Source organism: Mustela lutreola, chromosome 15 (genome assembly GCF_030435805.1).
Source record: "Mustela lutreola isolate mMusLut2 chromosome 15, mMusLut2.pri, whole genome shotgun sequence".
NCBI classification, from domain to species: Eukaryota; Metazoa; Chordata; class Mammalia; order Carnivora; family Mustelidae; genus Mustela; species Mustela lutreola.
Window position 1 is genome coordinate 39,443,838 of NC_081304.1, and position 15,490 is coordinate 39,459,327.

The 15,490-nt window shown below is 48.1% G+C and overlaps 1 protein-coding gene and 1 long non-coding RNA gene across 2 annotated transcripts in view; one reads left to right on the forward strand and one right to left on the reverse strand.

Moving 5' to 3' along the window:
- LOC131816366 (acid-sensing ion channel 2-like) overlaps positions 1 to 15,490 on the forward strand; it is a 252,203-nt gene that overhangs the window by 183,928 nt on the left and 52,785 nt on the right. Inside the window, exon 3 of the mRNA XM_059149050.1 lies at positions 5,683 to 5,810. Within this exon, the coding sequence (XP_059005033.1) occupies positions 5,683 to 5,810 (128 nt within the window). The remainder of the gene's footprint in view (positions 1 to 5,682; positions 5,811 to 15,490) is intronic.
- Positions 3,835 to 15,490, reverse strand: part of LOC131816369 (uncharacterized) — a 65,615-nt gene continuing 53,959 nt past the window's right edge. Inside the window, exons 2-3 of the long non-coding RNA XR_009348024.1 lie at positions 4,173 to 4,325; positions 3,835 to 3,924 (exon numbers count right to left, since the gene is read on the reverse strand). This is a non-coding gene — a long non-coding RNA (uncharacterized LOC131816369). The remainder of the gene's footprint in view (positions 3,925 to 4,172; positions 4,326 to 15,490) is intronic.

Sequence of the window (15,490 nt, forward strand, 5' to 3'; positions counted from 1 at the left end):
AGCTAGACTTGATCTTAGCCTGCCTGACCCCAGAGCCCCAAGCATTTAACCAACTGTCCTAGGCTCTGTCTGGTTCTGACCCCCCAGGTAGAAGGCCCTGTGTTTCTATATCTCTTACAATGCCCAGGTCACTCCCTGGGGAAAAGGGTTCTCTACTCCAGGTGCGAGCTCTGCTCACCATGGCCCTACCCAGTGTCCCCAGGATGTCCATCCACCATGAAGGGCTATTGGCTGTCCTGTGGGAGACAGGGATAGCGTCCTGAGCCCCTTTGCACAGAAGTCTCTCCAGGTCAAAGCACCGAGCATACCTCCACTAGCAAAGCCTCCAGGAATGAGGACACACTGGGGTTAGGGCCAAGGGGAAGGTTAGCATGGAAACAAGAAGACTGGTGGTCACAGTATGTACCTTCAGATCCTTGAAGGTGTGTCAAGTGGAAAAAGGGATGGAGCTGGGAGCAGGGGCCAATTTGTAAACAGGCAGTTTTCAGCTCAAAATAAGGATGACCTTTGAAAACCATGGACCACCCTGTAGGCAGTGAGGTCTCCCACCAAGAACACTCAGACACAGCAGCTGTCCTTCTGTGCATGGTGCTGCACAGGTGCCTCTAGCTGTCTCCCAGAGCCCAGGCAGTACATGCCCTCTGGGGTCTGAACCAGTGAGGACCCAAGCAGGCAATCAACAGGATAATCCAAGGACGAATGAAGGACTGTTTACAAAGGGGTGGGCAAGGCTTAGGGAGGGCAGGACAGCCACTACAATGCCTAGGGAAAGGGGAACAGAGCTGGCATCAGAACCCAGACAGAGAGCAATACCAAGAGCTCCCCATAGCCCCCCAGTGCAGAACTATGGATTTCCAAGGTGCTGTGCGGCTAACTCGCAGTGCCCCAGCAAATGGAGCTAAGAGACTGAATATCCCAGAGTCACTCCTCTCTCCTCCAGTTTCCTACAGACCCATCATCACTGGCTGACCCCAGCCAGAAGCCAGAAGGTGAGGGAGCCCATCAGGACAGTCTCTGCAGGTGCAGCTCCCAGGGCAGAGAGCCGAAGGCAGAGGACAGGCTAGGGGAGGCTATCTTGCACTGAGCTGAGCCCCCATGTATCTGGCCTCCCTCCTACCCTCCCCTCTCCAGCTAGCTATCCTAGCCACTGTTGTAAAGTTGGTTTTGGCCAACACAGATTGCTCTGTATCAACATGTCCCTGCCTTAGCCTAGAAAATTCCTCTGGCTTTTCAGAAAATCTTCCCTTCCTACTTCCCTCGTGTTTACTTCCTTGGCATATTTCCTGTAATTTGCAAAGATTAAAGATTTAAGCTTCTTTTATTGCTATGTATTTTCCCGGCCCCATTATGCATTCTGTCTGTGGCTTGCCCGTCTCCTCCCGCAGAGGTTCCAAATCCTTTCTGCACGCACAGAAAACACTCTACAGGTAGACCTCACCTTGAGCCATCCATGGCTGTGTACTTGAAAAGGGGTACGGTATTCTGTCTTGGGCTGGGACGCGCCTTACCACCTTCCTCCTGATCCAACATTATCTTTCATGTTTGGTCCTAATTAACAAGGGCTCCCAACACTGTGCATGTAGTAACTTTCCCTTTCGCTGTGCTCTCTCATGCTCTCATGCACTCACTCGCTCTCGGGGGCTTTGAATCCTGGTGTTCATGATATGTAAACAAATCCTTTGCGGCTCTTGGGGCCCGCGCTCTGCAGCAGCTCTGTGTCAGATCATTTGGTGGTGAGGGGAACACGAGGCTGGGAAGAATTCTGTCCATGCCAGTCTGGGTTCTGGTCAGGGCTGGTTCCTCCAACGTGCCACCCGTGTGGTCATGCTGGACCCCGTGCTCCAAAGGCCACACCCTTGCTTGAATGTTCAGCTGTGGCTGTCTTGAAATTCATAATTATTTTAAGAAGGGTCCCCACATTTTCATTTTGTGCTGGGACCCCAAAACCGTGTGGGTTGTCCCAGTTATTGTTATAACTGCTGCTGCTGCTGTGGTTTTATGGGCAACCCATCTACATCTCAGCAGGAGGGACACCCCCCTCCACCGCCAAGTCATGTGACATGGACAGGCAGCCTGTGCTGCTGGCATTTCCCTGGGTCCAACCAGACCCTGGGCAGACTTGCAGCTGTCAAAAAGCAGGGAATGAATTAGAAGTCAGAGGACTTGACTTCTAGCCCCTGCTCTACCTTGGACTTGCTGTGTGCACTTGGCCAAATCACTTCCCCTCTCTGGACTAGATTGCTACTTGCCCACCTGTGTTTGGCCTCAGATAACCTATAGTTGAATCTCTGGAAATGCAGATGCCTGGGCTCTACCCCAGAGTGACTGGGTGGAGGGGTGGGTCCCCAGAATCATCACCCAGAGCTCCCTACATGATTTTGATGTGCATTCCAGTCCGAGAACCTCCGAGATACCTGACTGGAGCCTTTGACTCTAGCTGTCTATATTGGATCACTGAGTTCTTAAGTTGGGTCTTCACTGTGACACTGATAGCATCCATGTCCAGGAAGTGTAGGACACTGCGGGTGGGTACTACAGGGCAGAGACTGGAAGGCGGCTGCTCACTACTCAGACTGGAGAATGATCCATAGAGGGAGGCTGAGGGCAGCTCTATGAAGGAAGAGAAACTATCTGGAGATGGGAGACTAGTGTTATGGAGAACCAGGGCTGGAGGACAGCTGGGACGATCACTGTGGGCTGGCCATGAAGACACACAGCCCTGCTTCTGCTTGCCCAGAGCCCCACCCAAATCACCCAAGGCCTCCAGGCCACAGACCCTCCCAGAGGCACCTGCTTAGGAAAGCAAGGGACTGACGTCCTTGCTATCCCTGATGTTGTGAGACGTCTGGAATCTGTTCACAGCTAACATTCTCCAGCGACACTGCCCACTGAAGTTCTCACTAGCCACATGCGACTATTTAAGTAAATTTATTAAATTGAAATTCAATTAAAGATAAATAAGGCAAGCAAAAAAAAAAGGTAAGTATGTGAGGTGATAGATGTATTAATTAATCTGATGAGGAAATCCTTTCCTAACGGGTACATATATCAAATCCTCACATCATATACCTTACCTCACAATATGTCAGTTATACCTCGGTAAAGCTGGGGGGGGGGGTTAATTAGGCAATTAATTGGAATCTCAGTTACTTGGTTGCACTTGTCACACTTCATGTTGTTATAGCTCCTACTTGGAAAGCACAGATTCTAGAACATTCCACCTTGACAGAAAGTTCTCTAAAGAGAGTGGAAGCTTTACCCGTCACTCTTTTCTGTGCCCAGCCAGTTGCTGGATATTTGTAATGATAGGAGATCATTTAGAAATGTACTCTGCCCCAGCCCCTGCTGCTTCTGGAATAAACTCCCCTTCCAAATCCCAACCTGCTCTGGCTGGCCTTGGGCGGCTCTCACAAGGCAGGCATGCCTGGCCTGTCTGCTTTGCCCATTACTTGAAGCGTTTCTGACAGAACGACTTCACTTTTCATTTCTCCCTGTAAGCCACAGGTCCCCTCCTTTGAGCCTGTCTTACTGGCTCTCAGGTTTCCTAAGCTCAGTTCCCTAGCTGGCACGCAGCTTCAGAGAGCTCCAGAAAACAAGTTTTGGCATCTCTCCCATCCCACCCCCCACAGCTCACTGAACATGACTTCAGTTCATCCAAGCACAAGCATCCCTGTGATCCCAGCATCACGCCTCTTCCGCTGCTTCCCTATCTGAGCCTGTTCATCAGGCTCCTGACTTCTCCTCCACCCTTCCCCTTCCTGCCCATCCTCCATCTCCCGCAGTCGCCTTCCCTGATGCTCCTGTGGGGCATTGGGAGGAATAAGGGGCACTCACTTCTCTGCAGCATTCACCATCCCTGGGAAAGACAGGCCCCAAATCACAGGCATGCCGGGACATTCGGACAGCATTCTGCACACAGACAATCTGGGTAAAGAAATAGCAGAACATTTGACCACTGGAGGGAAGGGTGCCTACTAAGCCCTTCTGTGCATGTACCCCTACCATGGAATTGTTGTCCATCAGAGACCCCCCACCCCTGCCTCTGTCACTGGACACCAGGTTGTCTGTGGGTCTTGCCCATTCCCGTGCCTGGCCCCAGCCCTTCCTTCCTCTCAGCGTTCGTCCCCAGACTATGATCCCAGTGCTAACACCTCCCTCCCTCCCTCACTCACCTCGACCTCCATTTGTCCCCTCATTTGCTTGAGTCACAAATCCCTTATTCACTCAGCAGGCATTGCCTGAGTGCATGCTATATGGCCTGACCCCACGGGGGACCTTTGAGATCCAGGGAGACAGCCCAGAACTTGGCTTCAGGATCCTCCAGCCTGGTGGAAGAGACAATCAGATAAAGAATTAGTGCCCGGTGTGGCAGAAGTTTCATCAGGTATATATAAAGAACACAAGAGAGCAAGAGAAGGGTTCGCTTTGGGTGGGGCTGGGGGCTGAATCTTCGGAGACGAGTAGGGAGATTGGTCAAGTGGACAAGGTTGAAAGACTTTCCAGGCAGAAGGAAATGCATGTGCATTCATGCAGAGCAGAGACCAGTAACAACCAATCTGGGCAGCCCAGGAGGGTTGGACCATCTGGTGCCATGAAGGAGGCTGCCCCAAGAAGGCTGGTTAACAGGGGCGGGTTATGGAGGCTGGGCTCCTTATCAGCCTGGGAGAAAGTTGTGCAGGTTTTCGTGCTGGACAGCTCCCTCTGCGGGCTGTAGGGAAAGCATAAGACTGAGGACTCTGACCCAGGAAAGGCTCATACAACCCACCTGTGCATTCTCCACTAATTGTGAGCCCATCTCTGCCATCCCATCACCTTCCACCACTCTTGCCACCTCCTGCTGCCAAGGGCCATTTCTCTTGTGAAGTGAAAGAGAGGCAGAAGGGTCTCTTCTGGTTGCCCATTTCCTACAGCTCCAAGGGGCAGCAGGCATCTTAGCATACAAGCAAGTCCTCTATTTTCATTTCTGCTGCTGTGTCTTCGTCTCTTCCCCCTCGTGATCCCCTCACCTTCAGCTCATGGCCCAGCAGAGAAGCTTGTGAATAAAATAAAGGTGCTTGACTCACTTCCTAATCCCATTTTATAGTGCCAGAGTCCAAAGCAAAGGGTTGGCTTAACTGGCCTGAATTAGCTTCTGACAGCTACTATAACAGATGCCACAAACTTCCTGGCTTCAAACAACACAGATTTTTCTGTTATAGTGCTGGAATTTAGATGTCCAAAACCCGGTCTCACAGGGCAAAAATCTAGGGGCTGGCGGGGCTGCATTCCTTGTGGGGGTTTCAGGGGGAAAATCTGTCCCCCTGCCTTGTGCAGCATCCCGTGGCTTGTGGCTCTTTCCTCCATGTCCAAAACCAGCAACAAAGCTTCTTCCATTCTATCCCTGATGCTGACCCTCCTGCCTCCCTCTCATGAGGACCCTTGTGATGACATTGGGCTGCCCAGATAATCCAGGATAACCTCCCCATCTCCAGGTCCCTCAATTAATCCCATCTGCAGGATCCCTTCTGCAGGGCAAAGTGACATCTTCATAGTTTCCAGAGATAAGGATGTAGATGTCTTTGCAGGCCATCATACTGCCCGCCAGGTGGCCTTTTCTGGCGTCCCTCTGAGCTTCTGAATCCCAGGAGTCTGTGAGCATCTGCTGTCGCTGACCCATGGCTCTGTGTGTCTTTGTCCTTTCAGAGGAAACGACATTTGAAGCAGGAGTGAAAGTTCAGATCCACAGTCAGTCTGAGCCGCCTTTCATCCAAGAACTGGGCTTTGGGGTGGCTCCAGGGTTCCAGACTTTCGTGGCCACCCAGGAGCAGAGGGTAAGTTCCTGGGCGCCCTGGACCAGAGGTCCTGGGCCCTACGCCGGCCACCGGCATAGGCATGAGGAGGGGAAATGGGACTCCCACTTTTGGAAGGCTCTGAGTCCACTCAGGAAGCCTGAGCGGGGATGGGCTCGGGACAAAGGCTCACCTAGAAATTGGAGAAAGGTATCAGCTTAACCTCTGTCACCCAATTCTCCCATACCATCCATCAGTTCCTAAAATTGGGTGTGAGAGAAACCTAGCTTACTTTCTTTTTCACTGAATTGGGTCAGGGTTTTTTCCAGAACCTTCTGCAGTGGGGGGGCAGAACTTTCTTAATCTATGGGAAAGCACTGAGAGTGTGGGCCTCCCAAGCTGTTCCCAGTACTTAATGCCTGGATACTTGCTGACGGCCAAGATCAGCCTCCACTGGAGCACACAGTGTGGGGGTGGGGGGGGGGATGTTGGCTTTGAGGCAAACACAGAGGAGCCTGGGAGGCTGGCTGGCCTCCATGGGCCTCAGAGGCTGAGACAGGTGGAGAGATCAGAAACGAGCATGCAAAGGTATCTGAGGTGGGAACCAAGTGGCGCAGCCAGAAAACCTCATCTTTAAGGACAAAGAAGGAGGGCATGGAGCAGATGGCAGGGAGCCAAGTTCAGGGCTGAGGATTTGAGTCGAGAAGGGCAAGAAGACAGACGAACAAGTCCAGGCATGCAGACAGATAGGCTGCCCTGGTGAGCCCAGAACCCAAGCTATTAGCCTCATGGGCTTTTGAGTACCGCCAACCCCAAGCAAAGCCAGACACTCGTTAAAGTGACAAGGACAGATTTTAATCAAAAATATACCCTTGCAGTAGGGACAAAGGTTCAGCATGAACGGAACTCAACTTCCATTTTCACAGAGGTGGCTGGCATCTTAATGGAAATGTGAGGAGAAGGGAGGGGAGCAGAAGGGTCTGGGGCAGTCAGGGAAGTGAAACATGGCAGAAAGCAGGAAGGGGGGGTACTGTTCCATGAGAAACCCACCTGGGTTTGCTAATGGGCACCTGTCAGAGTTAGGCTCCTATCTGTTCACAAAGACAAGGGGATGGAAGCCCAATCTTTAGGTGTTGGCTGGAGCAAATAGTAAATTCTTCTGGCAGGCTTGAGTTTTCTGAGGCAGGGACTTACCTTCCATGAGTGACTCCAAAGAAATGTCTGGCCTGAGTGGGAAGCTGGAGCTCAGGACTTCTAAGAGCCCTTACATCTCTTCCTCTTCCCAAAAGGAAACCAAGAGACTCCCCACAGTGAGCAAGAGACAGGGACAGCCCGTTCTGGGCTTCAGAGAACAAATTTGTTGTTTGCTTTGAAGTGTGTTCTCAGAAAATCAGCCTCATTCATAGCAGCCTTGCGATGAGTATTTTAACTAATAATAAGATATTTGGTTAAACATTTTACAAATCTTCAAAGCATTTCTGCCTCATCTCATTTCATCATTTCATTCATATTAATAGAGAAATACAAAAACACATCCCAGAGCTAAATCTAATAATAAATTATGTTTACATGTATATGAAAGAGCATATTCATAGGAAATAAGACTCGAAGGAAATAAGCCAGAATACCCACAGTGGGGGAATTGTGAATGATTTATTTTCTTTTCTGGGTTTTCCACATGTTTTAGAATGTGGCTCTTTTGTTTATTCATTCAACAAATGTTTGTTGAACCCCAACTATGAACAAGGTGGTGGAGATACAGTGGTGAACAAAAGAGACCCAGGGTCTGTCCCGCAAAGTCTACGGATTAGCGGTTTCTTTCCCAAACAAAAAACAATAATTAAATAATGTGAAGCAAAGTATAATGGTGATTGGTCCCACTTGTATGCTCTCATTCTGCCATTAGTATCCAGCTGACCCTGGTTCTCAAACACCACATTTCAGTGATTCTAAGAAGTACAGTTGACTTCTGAACAACATGGGGGTTAGAGGCACCGACCTCTAATAGAGAATTAAAAGTCTACCTATGAGCTTTGACTCCCTAGGAACTGAATTAGTAATAGCCTGCTGTTGACCAGAAGCCTTACAGATAACTGAGTCAACTAACACATATTTTGTATGTTCTATGGATTATATACCACAGTCTTATAATAAAGAAAGCTAGAGGTAGGAAAATGTTAAGAAAATCATAGGGAAGAGAAAATAAATTTCCACATTGTACTATATTTATAAAAAAAAAAAAAAACACATATAAGAACACCTGTCTTGTTCAAGGGTCCACTGTATTTTTTTCATATTTTAACATTTCTGAAATCAGGATTTGTCTCTCAATCAATGGCACCTTAGAGCTAAAATTAGCATAGCTATTTCTTTCTCGTGGCATATAAAATCAAGGTGTATCCTACGCCTACATTGTTTCCCTTCCAGCATTCCCCTGCTTCAGCTCAAAGCTCAAGGGAATCCTGCAAAAAGGCCAGGGGTGACAAGACTGTGGGAGCAGGAGACCCTTTCCTGGAAAGTTGAGGTGAATCACACTAGGGAAATGGACTCCTGAGTGAGAGCCCAAAGAGGAACCAGTGATTTAAAGGACCCCTACCATGAATCCCTTTGAGAATGGGGAAGTCCTTTTGCATGGTAAAAAAATCACTCAACCCACGCCAAGTATATACAGACCTCCTTCATTATTTTTTCATTTTTTTAATTCCAAAAGAGCACACTATTGCACTGTAATCCAAAGCAAAGATCACTGTTTTAAAAATCAGTATCTGCCCTAAACCCAGTAAAGCCAGGTTATGCTGCTGCCTTCTGGGACAGGCTGAGAAGCATACCTCTGGCTCATTCAGCTACAGTGGGAGCTCTGAGTGATCACAGGACCAGCACCACCACCACCAGAGACAAGCAGCGGGATGATACACTGGAGTGGAGACAGACCCTGGAAAGGGGATATAATACCAATCACTTCCAACTGAGCACACGCCAACTGCCAGGCATCAAGCAACCGAGACACTTGACATGCATTCTTTCATTTTACCCCCCACAGCAACCCCCCAAAGGAAACAATATTATCTCCACGTTCCGGAAGATAAAACTGCACAGTTAGGTAACTCGCTTAAGGTTGCATAGTAGGGGGAGAGCAGGACCCAACTGTGAGCCCACATCTCTCTGTGGAGAGGAAGTCAGCCTGGGGGTCCAGAGGACCTGGAGTCTTGTCCTAACGTGCCGTGAGACCTCGGACGATTTGCTTCCCTCCCTGTGCCATGGGTTTCCCAAGCATGGAATGGAAGGGCTGGGTTAGACGACCTCAAAGGGCCTCTAGCATTAATAGCCCTGCAGTCCCAGGTAAATAGCATCCCTAAACCTTTAGAAGAGAGGTTCTGAGCATGCTTCTCAGTGGTAACCCTGCCTCAGCTCACACACAGAGTGGTCACATTACTATCTTACCGAAATCCCTTAAATTCCAGCACTTCTCATAATTTGCAAAGCCTCAACTGTTAAGAATGGCTTCTGAGGTCCTGTTCAGTGTGGCCCCAGCCCTCTCTCCGGCCTCATCATTCCCTGTGGTTGACCAACATGCCTTGGACATCAGCCAGACACTCTCTGTCCTTTGATGCCTGCTTCGTGCACTTGCTCCCACTGTTCCCTCTGCCCAGAATCCCTTCTTTGTCTTATCTGCTTGGCAAAGACCTACTCATACTTCCAAACACTGCTTAAAGATCATGGTCTTTAAGAAGACTTTCTCCCACCCCTAAGAAGGAGTTAGTTGCTCCATTCAACTCTCTGCACATTCATTTATTCCTTCAACAAATACTCAATGAGCACTTCTTGTGCTGGGAAAATGAAAATCAGCAAGACCTGCTCCCAACCTTGGAGTGCTCAGAGAATGAAGTAGGATTGTTGACAATTTTGTCACACTCCTAAGACATACAAAAGTCTCCTTGTAGGACTTACTTCCCTTGTGCATCACTTATCTTTACACCTGCCTTTTAAGAACTGATTTCTTTAACCTCCATCAGCTCTTGTCTCACCGTAGACTGGGAGCTCCCTGAGAGCAAGGCCTATACCTCTTATATTCTATAACATCAGTGCCTTGCTTATACATGAGCTCAGAAAATGTGCATTGATCAAAGGACGAATGAACTCTGATGCCCAGATCTGCACCCTCTGTTCAAATAGCACTCAAATGTTATACTCTAAAGCTCTCCCTGCCTTCCCCTCCCACCCCTGCCAAAATCCCCATGTAAATGTGCCCTGAGGACCCTCCTTCTCCCTGAGGCTAAGCCAGCCTGTGACAGATGACATTATCTTTATCATTCTGTCTACACACTTAGAGACCCTAATCAAACCAAAAGCTTATGAAATGGGTCAGGGTTGGAGACCATCTGTGTACATGAGAGTGGATGCAGCAGATGAGAAGGGTAGGATAGCACTCTGGAATTTGCGGAGAATTATATGAGTGTGTGGATAGATCAAGTGCAAAGCTAGGACATTCAAGTTTAGTGCTTATTAAGACCCAAGACTGTCTTCAATGTTGACATCATCAGTCAAAGTCTTTTCCCTAATTTAAGGTGATTGCCAATCCTGATGGGATTCCCAGTTGTGATTTGATATCAGAAGACTTTCATCATCTCCCATGCCCTCCTCCAAGAGCCTAGTGGTGATTCAAATTAGTAATTCAGCCACTTTGCCCATACCTCCAGGTAGGTCTGAGAATGAATCTGGAGATCCTGGGTAGTCAGTTGGCCACCAGCCCCTACTGTTCAGAAAATTTCCTGGAAAACATGGCCCTGGGTCTATATTTCAGGGTCTCAGAAATGCCTTGGGATACAGGGTTGGAAAATCACTGGCCAGAGGTATTCCATTTTCACCAAGAACCCCTTTCAACACCACTCATTCATTTGCCACTGGGAATGAGAAGGGTTCTCGTGGATTCTGTGTTAGTTCCTCACTTGGGCTATTTCCAAAGTACTGTGAGAATGCCCACTGTCACACCCTACCCTGCACTGAGCAGCTGCCCACTGGCCTGTTTGGGGCTGTAAATAAAGGCAAATATAAATGGTTGGGTCCTGCTGGACACAATTAGGTCATTGGTGGGATGTGTGGGCCCAGCTGGCTCCTGCTGAAGCTTATGCCTTTGCCTTTAGTGTAGGTTGGCCACACTTCCAACATTTGGAGGGAATTCTAATATGGCTCAAAACAATGGTATCCTCTACCCCACCCTCAAATAAACAGTCTCAGCTGTTGGGTGGGGTGCCCCCGTCTGCTCTTGACAGCTCCGCTCAAGCTTCCAAATGCAACTTCCCAAGTGACTCTCAAAAGACAAGACTCATTCATCAATGTGACAGCCAGATCCATGGTATGTAGTATCTGCTTCATGGGCCTCATTAGAAATGGAGGTTGGCCCATTTGTTTTTTTCAAGGCAGAATAGAGAACTTGTTATGCCTGCCTTCAGCAACTTCCAAACTGCCAAAGCTGGAGTCACATAAATATGGCAGGATCTGGTTCTGCTCCAGAAAGCACCAGGGAGGCGCTGGAAGGCAGGATGGCCTGCTGGGTGGCCATTCCCTCCATGATCAATAGGGTACATGTCTCCCATAAACAGATAAAAATAAGAACCAACTAAGCATTTACTAGCATAGCTACTTAACCACTCATTACCACTCAGCATGCAAAATAGAAATTCTCCCAGATTCCCACATGGTTTTGCCAATACTCAGGTTTTCGCCCTTTTTTCCTACACAACGAGTGCTTGCTTTTTTCAAGGTGGAGGTGATGGCAGGGGTTGGAGAAGGAAGAAGAAGACTTGTTGATTGGCTAGGATGAGCCAGTATCTCAGCTCTATTGGGGTTATCCCAAAATAAGCCCACATAAAAATATGTTCAAGTCTCGTAAGAAGATCAAATCACTCTACCCTGCCTCCCCTCTGCCTTGCAGCCTCTCCCATCTTTCTTTAACAAAGTGCCTCCAAACCACTCTGGAGACTTGTCTCTCCTTCCTCACCTCCCTTATACTTCCCATCCTACCCGTAGCACTCCACTGAAACAGCTCTTCATCAAGGTGACCTATGAAATCTTTGTGGCCAAAGTCTGTCTTTGTTGCTAAGGACACTCCCCACTCCTCAGTCATTACCCTACCTGGTTTCTCACTGGCAGGTAACCTGTTGATCATGCCCTCCTGAGACACTCTTCTCTCTGGTCTGATTTCCTTCTCAGTCCCCTTCATGAGCTGTTCTTTCTCTGTTCACCCCTTTGACAGCGGGTGCTCCAAGATGTTGTTTCTGGCCTCTCCCAGCCTGCAGTCTCCTTGAATGCCCTTGACCATGACTCTCAGATCACTACTCCCAGCCCAGATGCAGCCAAACCCCTCCCCCACAGAGTCCCATGGGCATCTCAAACCAACAGTCTAAATGGAACTCCTCCTCTTCCCCACCATCACACCCGCACCCCAACGCTGCTGCTCCACCTAAGTCCCACAACCCTGTGAGTGGCCTGAGTACACATATGCACTCACTAGAGGGTGACCTTGTGCCTCATTCTTCTCATCTGGAAAATGGGAATGATGGCAGTTCCTGTCTCAGAGGCTAACTGGAGGACTGAGTTAATGCCTTCACGTAGAACACTTCTTAGCATACAGTAAGTGCTCAGTAGATGTCTGCAATTGTTACTCCCCGCCCTGGACACTACTTTAATTCAGTCCTTTGTGATTCTGCACCTGGATAAGAACAGCTGCCTCCATTTTCCCTGCTGCTCATCCAGCTCCTCTGCAAGCCATTCTTTGCCATCAACATGATCTTTTTAAAGTACAGATCTGAGCATTTCCTTTCCTCATTGCTGGATGAAGCCTGGGAGTCCCTACACAGCCCTTTCTGCTCTGGTCTCTGGCTGCTTTTTCAGCAATACCCCTCTGCTCCCCAGCCTCCCACACAATGCACCAGCTACCCCAAACCGTGGGCCGTTATTCCCAAGCATCATGTGCTTTCCCCTTTCTCTCCCTGCCAGCAACACCCTTCCCACCCTTTCCTCTACCGGACCCATATGTGTCCTTTGAGATTCAGCTCAAATGTTACCTCCTCCAGAAGGTCATCCTGGAGTACTCTGTGTGAATCTCTAGCATAAAATTCATACATTATAATCATCTGTTTACTTCTCTTTCTCCCCTTCCAGACTGGGAGCTCTTTGAAAATACGATTCTCTTCCTTCTGTTCCTTATATTTCGGTATTTTGTGTGGTGCCTTACAGACAGATCATCCTTGATAAATTGTATTGAATGGAATGAATGAGTAAATGAATGCATGACAGAGAGAGAAGGAGACTGCTTTATCATGCTATTTCCGTGCCTGATATCCATTGAGGTCTTGGAGACTGCTTTATCGTGCTACTTTCCTGCTTGATACCCATTGATGTCTTTCCAGAGACAGAATAAAGTCCCAATTCCACATCCCAGCTCCAGCTAGCACCTTTCTCAGTGGCTACATCTCACCATGCTTTGGCAACCACCCTCTATTCCACACTTCCTGCCCCACCCCTTGCTCATTTCCTGCTGACTCGCTCGTTTATCGAATATGTTCTCTGTGCCCGGCACTGTGTGAGGCATGAATGATCGCACCGTGAACAGGACTGATCCGACTCTTCTCAGAAGAGAAGCAGACACTCCAATAATCAATCACAGATTAAAAGCTCTATGTATCTGTGTAACATGCCCCCAATATACTTTAAACTTCTTACGGGAACATATCAGCTCTTATCATTCTTAAATGGAAGGATGAATGGATGGAATGTTGTAGAATGATCTCGGAGGTACACCCCCAGTAATTTACAGTCCATATAAGCTCTTGTTAGCTTCCAGATTTTATGTAACTGAATTAAACAGTCTAACACTAGGAACTAAAAAAAGAAAAAGTCCCTTTACTGAGCGCATGGCAAAAAGCGATTAGCTGGAAATGGTACAAATTGACATGGCAGCCCCGGCCGGAGTCCAAAGTCTAGATCTTCCGTGGTACCCACCCTCACTAGCAACCATCAGGACAGAACTAGCTGCTCCTGGACGCTCTCTGCCCTGGCTCTGACATCAGAAGCCAGTGGCTTATCTCAATGACCTCCCTTGTGGAGGAAAGCAGGCTCTAACGTCTGTTGACTCAGGTACTTTATCTGACTCCGGAGACAAGTTAATATATCAGAATATTCTTTTGGTTGGGTCCTGCTACTCAGTATACCATGTTATCTTCTGATTCTAAAGCAGCTTGCTATCTGAACTCTGAACAGTGTGGCCTTAGTTTCTGATTTTTTTTTTTTTTTTAAATAAGGGGCCAAAAAAAAAATCTGTAGAGGACACGTCCATACACAGGCTGAAAGCCATCTCATCTTTTTCTCGCCAACGGGGAAGGTTGGATAATCACAAACAAATCTTTTAGAAATATCAACCCTAATGAAGGAAGGAAGGAAGGCATTTGAACAGCCTTGCTGACGATCAGACAGATCAGACCCTCTTGACAAAGGCAGAGGAAGAGAGGCTTGGAAAAGACATCTCTTTCCTATGTCTGCCCTCCCCCTTTACTCTTGAAAACAGCTTTCGCTCAAGGATAGAGAAGTCCCCACATTTGTTTATGTGGTGACAAAAGGGCTGGACGGCCCCAGGAATCATTCGAGGTGGACTAATAAATCTCAGTGCTAATCTGTTAGACTGTTCTAGCCCCAAAGCCTGTCAGGTCCCTTGCCTACAGAATTCCTCTCTCTCTCTTTCTATTTCTTGAGTATTTAAAACATTCTAACAACAGCCAGCTGGCTATTAATATAACAAATATATTTAATATAAATTTACATAATAGCACAAGTCGTTTGCATACTTTGCTCCAAGCAATGAGAGTATGCCCTATGAGGGCTAAGTTTCCAAAACAATGAGCACAGAGCCTCACACTGTAAGTCAGTGAGTGAAGGAGGGGCAGACTTAATCAAAATTGATGAATGGATTGCTCCAAACTCTATAGCACAGCTTGCTGGAGAACAAAAAAGTCATTCCAAAACGAGAGTTGTGGGTCCCTGATTTATCAGCTTTATGTTTTGAGATGCCACTCGGAGTCCTTAGAATGGGGCCTTTGACACAGCCGGGTGGCAAAGGACAGGAAGGTGGCATCTGGCCAAAGCCTGGAGGAGAGCCTGGAGGATCTGCAAAAGGAGCAGCAGAAGGGGAGGGAGACCCCAACAGAGAAGCCATGCATCCCTGCAGAGGGCAGACCAGGCAGCTGTTGAGAGTGTAAACTGGTAGAGCCTTTAGGCTGGGGAGGTGCGTGAGGACTTGGCAGGATCCATCCAGGTAAAAAAAAAACACGCATCCCCACCGATCTAGCAATTTCTGTCCTGCAGAAATATTTAAAAATGTACCCCAAGAAGCCTGGATAAAGGTCTTTTCTGCAGCATTGTTTGCAAGAGCAAATAACTGGACCCAACTCAATGGACGGGGGATGCTTATGTGTCTGCACTTCTTGCCCCTCCTCCCACCCCAACCTCCCAGCAACAGTTAAAAAGAGTAACTAAGACCTGGAGGTCCCTTGAGGAAGATTTCTAAGACCTATTGGTGAGAAAAGCAAGTTACAGAACAACACAGGCAGTTCGGTCCTATTTGTATTGAAAATACTCACATGCTAAACTAAACTCTGTATTTATAAATGCACATGTATGCAAATAGCACACAGAAAAATTCTGGAGAGGTGCATACCCTACTGAGAGCC